General features: G+C 45.0%; 1 protein-coding gene across 2 annotated transcripts; it reads right to left on the bottom strand.

The window, feature by feature from the left end:
- Nucleotides 1–1,382: 1,382 nt before the first annotated feature.
- On the bottom strand, nucleotides 1,383–10,192 carry LOC116399095 (uncharacterized). Of its 2 annotated transcripts, none has more exons than XM_031875967.1 (2): nucleotides 3,234–10,192; nucleotides 1,383–1,549 (listed from the first exon to the last, which is right to left on the bottom strand). In XM_031875967.1, the coding sequence occupies exon 1, from the start codon at nucleotides 7,940–7,942 to the stop codon at nucleotides 6,542–6,544; it is 1,401 nt and encodes a 466-aa protein (XP_031731827.1). In that variant the 5' UTR covers nucleotides 7,943–10,192; the 3' UTR covers nucleotides 1,383–1,549; nucleotides 3,234–6,541. Both variants share the same exon structure in this region, with proteins under 2 accessions (XP_031731827.1, XP_031731830.1).
- Between the last annotated feature and the right edge of the window lie 1,635 nt (nucleotides 10,193–11,827).

Here is an 11,827-nt window from a genome sequence, read left to right as displayed (position 1 = left end):
ATTTGTATATTCTGTGTGAGTACATTGAGAGCAACGTACACACTGTAATGTCATGAAAGGTCAATATGGCAGGCTAGGGTGGGGTGGTGCAAGGTAATTCACAAAAACATCAAGATTCACAGAAAAAGGTGACATTTTATTCTGCTGTTACAGGCAACTCAGGTATTTCTCTTTATCGAACTCAAAAAAGTCCAAAATAAACAAAAAGCGTCCAAGAGGAGATAAAGCTTTGTTCCACGGAACAGTATAACAAAAACTCAACTTAGGGTGTCCTCGGTTTCACCGGCCACCGGGTCTTCTTCCCTTCAATCCTCCTCAGTATGACTCTGTCCTTTTCTTTACGCCGTTCTCCAGTCCATGCTAGTTCTTGGCTCTCCTTCCAACCATGTGCTCTCCCGCCCCTCTCTTCCTGCAGCTCTCCTGTCCTGTCTTAATCAGGTGACTTAAATACCCACACCTGGGTGAGTAGCGAGGCCTTCTGGGAGCTGTAGTTTGTGCCTCGGTGGCCATCTTGTGATGTGGCTGCTGATCAGCCACCCATCTACCACCTGGCCCCTGGTGATGCCACAACACACGCACGCATACATGGCCAATAAAGCTGATTCTTGGTTTTAAACATGTTGCTCTTATTCTTATGAGAAGATGTGTAATGAAAAATGTCTTTTGATTCACTTTAATGGAGACACATTTCTGCAGATTGGTTGTCAACTATTAGGTAGAGGCTCATAAAACTGAGTATTGCCAAAACTAACTGCGGAAGGGAAAATTCACTTCCATTACTATTAATAGAATATTAATAAAGGATTAACTATCATGAATTCTACTTAGCATTAAAACAAACTGGTGTCAGATACTGCAGTATGTTGCTTTAGTGCATCAGTATGTGAAGTAGACAGTTGAAATGTGTCAAGTACTGGAGAGCCCATTTGAATGAGTTGATATACAGAATTTTTATTCAAAGGATTTCTGTCCAATTACAGTGAGCTCCCAGCTGATTAACAAAGACAGCAGATAAAACATAACAATCAGTGCATACTGTATCATAAAGAACAGCCGATGACGGATTTGATCAGTTTGTTCATGTTGAGTGACACTGCAACAAGTCAGTCAAACATCTTAAAACATGCTTACAATAAACCCAACACTATCTAGAAATAATCTTCCCACATTATAAAACTGGCGCTGATCTATAACTGTAAGTTGTTCATTAGCATAGATGAGACAAATGAAGAAACACACACTTCAGTTGATGTCAACTTTGTGCAGATCCTCTAAAGTGAGGTACACCACCTGAAACAACACAAGCACAGCTACACATCATTACATGATAACCATTTGGTTCACAGGCTGAATATGTTTATTGCATAGCTCATTTCATGAGACTAAATGAGTTGTGAAAGGTGCTCATACTCGCCTGATCATGGCAGGGGTCGGGGTAGTCACAGATGTCCTGTGGGAAGACTGAACGCATCAACATTTTCACCTCCTCAGGGTAAACATAAGTGGGCTGGAACAGATCCCCCTCCTTCACACCGACCCTGTGAAACATCTGGAATAAAAGCGAGAGGAGGAATAATGAAAAAAAGAGGAAGAGCAGAGATAATATTTCATGATTGCTGGAGGCTGTACATACGCTAGACTAATCCTTGAGGATTCAGTCTTCATTAGCCATTTATCAAGGCATTGATTTTTTCCATCTACTTTCTGTTATCCAGGTCCAGGTCCAGGTAAAGCAAGGTACTCCAGACTTTTCCAGCCACGTCCTCCAGATGGGATATATAATCCAGAGTGTTCTGGGTTTGCCCTTCCCACAATACTGTACATCTACATGAAGGTGTCCAGGAGGCATGGATTAGTTGCTGAACCACCTCCACCAATTGGTAGTGGGGAATGTTGATAAGAATGATCGAAAGTAATCCTGCCACCAAGACTTGGACTGATTAGTGACCAACTATCAATCTTGTGTCTTGCAAAATCCCACTCTGTCTCCTCATACAAATATAGACTGTTATTGCTGTAAGCAAGTCTACAGTGGGGGAATGAATGAGCACCCCCTAAAACCAGCAACCAAGCAGTCGCCTTATGTTATGTGTTATGTTATGTGTTATGTTAAGCTACTGCGAGGACTGTACTGTGTCCATATTTCACAGAGAAACTTTTGCCATAGTTATGCTGTAAAATGTTTGTCAAAGCTGGGGATTATCTGTTTGATACACGGGGGTAAAAAGTAACTAAGTGTCATAGACTGTATAGAAGAAGTGGACGCAGTCACCATAACGTCACCCATTGGTTTGTGGACTGCTGTTTTTAAAGTTTATTTGTCAGTCGCCATCTTGTTTTTTGCAACGAAAAGTGACACAAGAGGGTGGAGCAATAAATCAAGTGAGAAGTCGGGTCGCCCGACCCTTCTCCTGCCGGGGCATCTGGTTGTGCTGCCCTGGGGCTGGGCCTCTCGCTGGCCTTTGTGCTGCCCCGGTCTGGCCTCGCACCTAATAGCTATCTCAATGTAATTGTCAAGTTATCCATTTTTTACTGTTAAGTTAAGTCCTTAACGTCTGCATTTTCCCCACTTGAAAAGGATCGAGTCCACCTGAAGGGTCCCAACTGGATTCCACTCAGAAACCAAACAACTTTTTCTTTTTCCTCCTTTTATTTTTGGTAGGTTCAGTTCAGTTCAGTACAGCTCAGTTCAGCACGCCACTCAGTTCAGTTAGCCACTTAGTTCAGTACGCCACTTAGTTCAGTTAGCTTAGCACTTCTAGCATTTTAGCTTAGCACTTTTAGCACTGTTAGCACTGCTCAGCTCATTCAGTTCATTCAGTCAGGTAAAAAACCTTTAAACAGAAAAGAAACAGAACCCATATTAAATACACAAATTAATTTACACAGGCAAAGCTTTCATGATAGCTTGATTAAATAAAGCACCAGTGTCAAATCCTATAATCTAAAAATGCCCTGATATTAATAAATACAGTTAATGCTATATCATGTATATTTACAATACCATCAGTGAATAATTTAACCTCTTATTACAAGTTACCGCAACCAGATAAAAACACATTTGTGGGCAGTCATCATTAAACAACAGCATTCCAAAACAAAGGGTTATCTGTGTATGCAGCTGTGAAGATCGCCGTGGCGTGATGCTAATGCTAATGCTAGCAAACTGGTCGGCAGTTCTCTTCACATCAGCTTCAAAGTCTCAGTTATTTGCACAGAGTCAGCTCACTTACCGGCTGCCTCTCCAGACCTTTCCGACTCGTCAGTCATGCAGTGACGGCCGCAGATCTCCACACGATACGATCTCGACGGTACTTCCTTGTCCAATTTTCGGACCGTATTTTCTGCGACCCCGTGTGTTACTGCGTCTCTAGTTATATACCTCCAGGCAGATTGGTTCCGCCCTGCTTTCCCTCCGAACACTCACACAGTCAGTATCAATCCCTTTACTAACGGCTTCATTTATTATTTTATTTACCATTAGTTTAAATTCCTTTCAGTTATCTATATTGTTTCTCTCTACATAAAAGAAAACCCGTTTGACTTGACACCTCCCACTCGATCTTCCCATGGAACCACTGGGCAGATTGCCAGCTTAAAAAGGCAAACTTTGTGGTCCCCGTTTGGTGCTCTTGATCATCTTGAGATGCTGTCCTGACTTGACTCTCCATCTGTTCCTCAGCAGGTAGTAAGACAATCAACCGCCTTACGTCTCTGTGAAGGATGGTAGCTTGGGCCTTTCCTTCCTGTTTGTCCAACGTTGGATGATTTGCTCTGGCCTTTGGAGCTTTCGTCACAGGAACATGGTAGCTTGGAATGATTCTGACGTAGACGTCCCCGACGATGCCTTTAGTGTCAGGATTTGTACTGATGACCCTGCCAAGCTTGAATTGCCCCCTCAGTGCATCTTGGTCACTTAGCCAGACAATGTCCCCAACAGCAACATTTCTCTCTGCAGTGTGCCACTTGTCTCTTACAAATAGGTTGGGACCAGCGAGCTGGCTCCAATGCTTCCAGAACCTGGTCACCTCTGACTGCATTGCTCTGAGTCTTTTGTAGGGGTAGCTAGAGAAGTCAAAAGTTTTGAAATCACCACTTTGAGATGCCCGGCCAAGAAGGAGCGTGTTGGGTGTGATATATTGAATACAGTCTTCCCGGCTCTGTATCCTGGCGTCGATTGGGCGCTCATTTGCCAGATTGGCTGCTATGTGAAGAGTTGTTTGGAACTCGCTCTAACTGAGCTCAGACTCCTTTCCAAGACTCTGAAGTGCTTTCTTTACAATTCGTACAGCAGCTTCCGCAGCACCATTCCTGTGTGGAGAATCGGCTGGGTGGATTTTCCACATCCACTCTGTCCCGTTCTTTGCCGCTGTCTCCTCAAGAGCTGCATTGTTTAGGCCGTCCAGGTATCTGTAAAGCTCCTCCAAGACTGGTTTTGCTCCAATGAAATTGGTGCCTGGATCTGACCAGATCTTTCTTGGGTGCCCCCTGAGTGCCGTGAACCTTTGGTAGGACATCAGGAACCCTTCGGTCGATAGAGTATTTACTAACTCTGTGTGGATGGCTCTACTGGCTATGCAGCAAAAGACCACCCCCCAGACTTTTAGTCTCACTCTTTTCTTTACGTCATCTCTTACGTGGTATGGTCCGAAAAGGTCTACTGTTGTGAACTCAAACGGTGCAGCAGGTTCTGTTCGTTCTGGCGGCAAATCACCCATTACTTGTTGACATTTCCTTGCTTTTACCTTCCTGCAGATCATGCACCCATCAACAATTTTTTGGGCCATCCTCCTTCCCCGTATGACCCATGCTCTCCTTCTCATCTTGAGCAGGGTTCCGGCCACTCCGTCATGACTTTCACTGTGGGCCTCCCGAGCTAGCAGTGTGGACACCCATGCGTCATAGGGTAAGATAGGGACCCCAACTTGATCTTCTTTAAAGATTTGCACTCTGCCACCACAAACCAATAGCCCAGAGTCTCTCTTTATAGACTACCAGTCTGTTTGTTGTGGTGCTTGGGAAGGTTGTGCCCTCTTGTGCTGCAAGAAAGATGTCTCTCTGGGCATCTTCTCGTTCTCTTATTGAGACAACTCCTGCTAAAGAAACTGCCTCCCACTTTGAACTCTTCAGGGCTTTCTTTTGTCCAATGAACTTTTTTGCTGCTCTCCAGATCCATGCAATCGCTTTGACAAGTCGGGTTAAACTGCTGAACCTCTTGACATCGACAAGGCATCAGATGGCTGACCCTGCAGGTGGTCTCCTTTGTTCAGTTTGTGCCTGGTTCTGATTTTGTTCCGCTTCCTTTGCCTCGGCTCTCGTTAGTGCAGCAACAAATGCTTTCTTTTGCAACTTGTTAATGCTTTCTCTGGCAGCGGTTGCTAGTTCCTTAGCCGATTTGATTGGCCACTCATTCACTGGCAAACTTTGGTCCATTTTGCCACTCTGAGTCCTCATCCAGGTCTTGAGGGTTGGCTCCTCTGGTGATTATATCAGCAATATTTTGCGGACCAGGGATCCACCACCAGTCTTGGATCCTTGTGCCGTTTTGAATTTCTCCAATCCGATTTGCAAAGAATGTTTGATAGCCATAGCTTTCTCGCTGTACTGCACCAAGGACTGTTTGGCTGTCGATCAAATGGTACCACCGCTCAACTTGGATTCGGCTGTGTAGCTCAAAGTACCTTCTTAACCGTGAGGCAAACACAGCTCCACAAACCCTGCCTTGACAGCATCACCTTTGCAGTCCAAGGGAGTTAATTTTGCTTTAGACTCCACCAGCCTAACGACTGGGCCCTGGTCTGAATTCCACCTTAGGTACATCACTGCTCCATAGGTATGCTCGCTTCCATCGGAGAACGTGATTGCCCAAGGTTTCTCAATGTAGCATGGAGGCGTTAGTGCTCTGGTGAACATGACTTTGCCAAGTTGGATGTACCCTTCGAATAGCTTAATTGCATCCTCCCTGAGGTCGTCTGAGAGTGCTGTGTCCCATGTGTCTTTGACTGGACATCTTTCGCTCTTTGCCTCTTGGAACGCCCTTCGCACCAGAATAGCTCCCTTTTGCTTAGCAGGAGTTACCAGGCCGACTGGGTCAAAGAGCCCTGAAACTTGGCTGAGCAGTTCTCTTCGCGTCAGGGGATTTGGTATCTGATCTCTGACTTGTCCTTGATGAAGGTCCTGGCCAATTCTCATCTTTTTCTTTCTCTTCGAGAAATTGATTGCGATCATGACATGGAGCTTGTCCTCTTCGACCATGTAGCCCAGGCCGAGCGCCTTATTGTCATCATCGCTCATTTGGTTTGGCAGGACCATGGTCTTCGCCTTGGTCCTCTCCAACTTGTCCTTCCAACCCATCCTCCCACCTTGCCCAGAAAAGACCCACGGCTTGAGCTCAAAACATCCAGCTTTCAAGATCTGCTTTACATTTGCTGTGATGGTTTTTAGCTGGTCCAGATCATTGTGGGATGTGAGAATGTTATCAACGTAGCTGTCTTCTTGTAGCACCTGACGCTCCTCGTTGAGGTGGGTGAAAGGAGTGAGGTTAGCAGTCTCGCGCATTGCTAGCTGTGCTGCACCCTGCCGGTTTGTCTCCGATGTTTACTCTCGTGATTGCATATTCTTCCAGCTCTTCATCCTCCGAGTCTCGCCAGAGGAATCTATGAAGGTGTACTTCCTGGTCCTCCAACCAAACAGAGTTGTACATCTTTTTTATGTCACCCAGGGCAGCATGTACTCCACACCTGAATCTGAGAAGGACAGCACAAATCTGGTTGAGGACATCTGGACCTTTCATTAGCAGGTCATTCAAGCTCACACCTCTGAACTTCTGACTGCTGTTCCACACAAGTCTTACTGGGGTTGTGACAGAGTGTGGGTTAGGAGCTATAAGGTGACTCACATACCACATTGGCCCATTCCAGCTGTCTATTGCGTCCTTGGACAGTTTGATTGCAGCTCTTCGGTCAACCATGTCATGCACTTGAGCGGCATAGGCAACCCTCCACTCTGGTTCCTTGGCTAGCTGTCTTTCCGTCCTGAGAAACATAGCCTCGACTGTTCTTTTATTGTTCGGCAGAGAGGCTGGATCCTCTAACCAAGGATATCGGGAGTGCCAATGTGGTTCCTCGCTGTGGTTATCACCTGTGACATAGGTGAGGCCTTCCTTTACTATTTCGAGTTCCCTCTCCTCAGCAAGAGTCATTTCTTTGCCACCTGGCTGGCATTTTCCACAGCGACAACCCCCACATTTTGGCTCACATGCTGCACCAATACTGTCCCATTTCCACCACTCAAGGAAGTCCTTATTGGTGGTTGAAGTACTTGACTCCTGAAGCTTGGTGGCAACCTGTCTGCCTGGTAGAAGTCTTACTGGTGTCCTGCTAGTGAGCTCCTCGTACTTTACAGCCGCTGCTCTCATTGACCTTGCAAAGTGTGTCTTGGACATGTGGGCTGACACAGTGAGTTCCTCAAAGAGGTCTGGATGCGTTCCGCCGACCGTCTTTCCAAGTGGTCCGTCCCACAGTACGAGATTTCCAACAGCTTTGGTTCTTTGTGGTGCTAGTTGACCTTCTCTATGACTTATGAGCAAATTTATTGCTTTGGGTCTCACAAGTTCATCAAGTGGTAAGTCTGGGAAGAATTTGTGCAGCTGCTCCGGTGTCACATTTTTGTGGATATTTGCAATGCTGTCCAGTCCATAGCAAACCAATTGATGGGGTTTAAGAGTGCCCTGGGGAATCTTTACTCTGACCTTCAGAAGATATCGTCTTGTCTCCACACGAACCTTCATCCCTCCAACTCCATGGACGACGAGAGTCATTTCTTCGCTCCTGAGGTTCAGTCTGCTTGCAGCCTCGTGGGTTATATAATTTGTGTCTGAAGCCAAATCAATTGATGTTCCGATTTTTTGTCCAGCATTAGCTGTGACCTCGAGAAGCATCATAATTACTGGTAGCTCTTCCAGTCCACCAGAAGGCTTGGTTGATCTTGTACAGTGCTGAAGGCTCTTGAAGCAGTGTTGGAAAAAAACGTCCCGACATTGTTTTGCTAATTCTGGTCAAAGTTTGTTGAAGAACTCCTCTTGATTATCTGTATATTTCCTCCTGGCTTTCTCCCCCTCTGGGCCATATCTGTGACTTTTCTGACTCATGCTGTTTCTTTTCACCTCAGCATTGGGGCACAGGTAGTAGTAATGCCCAGGAGCATGCCCATCTTTGCAGCCTTGGTTTTTACACAGAAAGTCAGTTTTGCAGTATGAAGAGTCATCATGAACCTCAAGATACATTCTGCATGCTCCCAACTTTCTTACTGCAGCCTTTTTCTCGCCCAGCTTCAGTGCGCGAAATTGTCTGCAAAAGTAGAGCTTCTTCTTATGCTTTCCATCACCACAGACTACACACCCTAAATGGTCATCGTCTGATTTGGTAGACTTGGTTCTTGCATGTCTTGGCTCCCAACTGGTCTCTTTTCTACTTGGCTTCTCATCCTTCAGTTGCTCGAGCTGCTCATATATGCTTTCTTGCCCTTTGAGGAATGTCAGGAGATTGTCAAATCGATTCTCTGGTGCCACTGCATTTGTCCTGTCAGTGACATAGACTAGCCACTCCTTCTTCAGAGTTTCTGGAAGTTTGCTTTCAATTGACTTTGTTACCAGAGGTTTTCTGATTGCGCCTGTGTCTCCAAGATCGTTCAAATCTTGAAGCGCCTTCTCCACAGCTTGGATTAATTCCACTATTTTCCGTGGCTGATGACTTCTGACAGCTGGCATTCTCTGCAACTCCTCCACTATTTCAATGGCAATAGCAATTTGATTGCCGTAGCGGTTCTCTAGGACTCGGAAAATATCACCTGCAGTGATATAGGTGGTAAGGTGAAGGTCTCTCGTGACTTTGCCATCCAGACTGTCCAATAGTTGAAACTTTTTCACCTCCCTTGAACCGGTCGGCTCACCCTGCTTCTGGAGTGCTTCCCAGTCTTTTTTCCACCTGTGGAAGTCACGTTTATTTCCAGTGAACTTTGGAAGGGCAGTAGGTTTCAGTCTGATGGTGGCTGGCATGGGGTAGTTTGAAGTCATGGCCCCAAGTGATCTTTCAGCATCCTCCTTTCTCCTAGCCTGTATGTAGTCCGCCTTTCTGGAGACCAACTTTGGATGGAGGAGTTGAAGTCCTTTTAACTGGCCCTGAAAGTCCTCTTGCTCACTTTTGGGGATCCATAGTTTCCACCGACTGTGCACCTCCTTTGCGGTCTTTACCAGTCCTTGCAGGTGGTTAAGCATGAATTCATATGCCTCCTGGTTACCAACAGCAGCAGCACGGTCACACTCGCTCTCTGCTGCCTGTAATGCTGTTGACAATTCACTTCTCCCAAAGTTGACCCAAAGTGCTTGCTGAATCAGACTTCTGGTCTCCTTTACTTTCATGTCACACTCATTGAAAGTCCTCTCTAGGTCAGCATTTTGCTGTTCAGTCAATACAGTATCTGTATCCAGCTCCGCCTCCAGTTCAGCAATGAATCCAGCATCATCTCAACATCTTCATTCACTCCCATGACTTTCTCAGCTTCAATTTTAAGCTTATTGAAACTGTCTCTGACCTCCTCTTCAGACATGTCCTCATGAGTCCTGGTAATGCTGTTGATCAGACGTGTAAACAATCTTTTTGCTGTGGTTCGCGCCACCTTGAGTTGTTCTACTGATTTGCCAGTAGCTTGATCCGCCATGTTAAATTCAATCCGCAGGTTGATTTCAGGCGAGATGGTAATACTCTTCTGTTTTCATGTATCTTTAGTTGATTGTCTTCCTTTCCCAGGATTCCAGTTTATTGCTCCTGCTGTTCCAGCTGAAAGCTCCTGGTTTTTCCTCTCCTGGTTATTCAGACTTTCCAGTTCCCCGGTCTTGCGGTTTTTTACTGTCAAGTTATCCATTTTTTACTGTTAAGTTAAGTCCTTAACGTCTGCATTTTCCCCACTTGAAAAGGATCGAGTCCACCTGAAGGGTCCCAACTGGATACCACTCAGAAACCAAACAACTTTTTCTTTTTCCTCCTTTTATTTTTGGTAGGTTCAGTTCAGTTCAGTTCAATTCAGCACGCCACTCAGTTCAGTTAGCCACTTAGTTCAGTAATCCACTTAGTTCAGTTAGCTTAGCACTTCTAGCCTTTTAGCTTAGCACTTTTAGCACTGTTAGCACTGCTCAGCTCATTCAGTTCATTCAGTCAGGTAAAAAACCTTTAAATAGAAAAGAAACAGAACCCATATTAAATACACAAATTAATTTACACAGGCAAAGCTTTCATGATAGCTTGATTAAATAAAGCACCAGTGTCAAATCCTATAATCTAAAAATGCCCTGGTATTAATAAATACAGTTAATGCTATATCATGTATATTTACAATACCATCAGTGAATAATTTAACCTCTTATTACAAGTTACCGCAACCAGATAAAACACATTTGTGGGCAGTCAATCATTAAACAACAGCATTCCAAAACAAAGGGTTATCTGTGTATGCAGCTGTGAAGATCGCCGTGGCGTGATGCTAATGATAATGCTTATGCTAGCAAACTGGTCGGCAGTTCTCTTCACATCAGCTTCAAAGTCTCAGTTATTTGCACAGTGTCAGCTCACTTACCGGCTGCCTCTCCAGACCTTTCCGACTCGTCAGTCATGCAGTGACGGCCGCAGATCTCCACACGATACGACGGTACTTCCTTGTCCAATTTTCGGACCGTATTTTCTGCGACCCCGTGTGTTACTGCGTCTCTAGTTATATACCTCCAGGCAGATTGGTTCCGCCCTGCTTTGCCTCCGAACACTCACACAGTCAGTATCAATCCCTTTACTAACGGCTTCATTTATTATTTTATTTACCATTAGTTTAAATTCCTTTCAGTTATCTATATTGTTTCTCTCTACATAAAAGAAAACCCGTTTGACTTGACAGTAATCATAACTATTATGATGAATATTATAATTATTGCTTATATTAATATAATGGTCATATAATAATAATAATTATTATTATATGTCCATTATATGATAACATGTCATAATATTGCTATTATTTATTTTTATTATTAGGATATTGCAAAACCACCACAAATGGTCTTGACTAGTGCTATATAAATTAAAGTAATTCTCAATAACCTTATTAAGAGCATCACTGTGCAAAAGTATTGTCAAAACTTGTTCATGACATAAAAAAACAATGGCAGTAACATATATTTGCATTGTATTACATGAGCACAGACCAGTTTCCTCTGCAGAAGCCTGTAGGCCTTCTTGCGACGGGCGCGGTCACTCTTCAGGCGTCTGGCAGCTTGGAACAAGGATGCTATCCACACAGGAAGTCTGAGGAAAAAGGAGGATTTTCTTAGGATCCCTGTCTGCTCCTAGTGTGTGCTCCTCTGTTTTCCCCCTGTCTGTTTTGTTATTGTGGGCCATGTGCTTATGTTTTGTTTGTTGTGTCAGCCTACAGTTTCCACCCCCGTGTTCCGCCCGCTTCACGTCTCTCTCCTTAGGCTCATCTGTGGCTCTTCCAGTGATCGCCGCTGGCTGGCTTAAATACCTCGGCTTTCACCGGCGCGTCGTCAGTCCGTCCGGTTACCAGTCTGGTCACGTAAGTCGGAACACGATTCAGTGAAGATCGTTATCTGTTTGTTTTTCTGTTCCTTTGCCGCTCAGCATCGATCCCTGGAGGATCACCTGTGCCTTCTGTTTGCTGTGTTGGACCTCGGGCCTCCACACAGTCGCGCCGTCCTGTTCCTCCTGTATTGAGTGCGGTCGAGTTTCCCTCCCGACTCCGGAGGCTATCTGTCCCGGCCTCGGTT

The sequence above is a fragment of the Anarrhichthys ocellatus genome, unplaced genomic scaffold, assembly GCF_004355925.1.
Source record: "Anarrhichthys ocellatus isolate YVR2014 unplaced genomic scaffold, GSC_Weel_1.0 scaffold101, whole genome shotgun sequence".
Lineage (NCBI taxonomy): Eukaryota > Metazoa > Chordata > Actinopteri > Perciformes > Anarhichadidae > Anarrhichthys > Anarrhichthys ocellatus.
Note: the sequence above shows the minus strand (reverse complement) of the source record. Positions and strands in the feature narration are given on the sequence as shown.

Bases quoted from the DNA above. Each gene is read 5' to 3' on its own strand.
- LOC116399095 (XM_031875967.1), bottom strand. From the start codon at position 7,942: ATGATGCTTCTCGAGGTCACAGCTAATGCTGGACAAAAAATCGGAACA.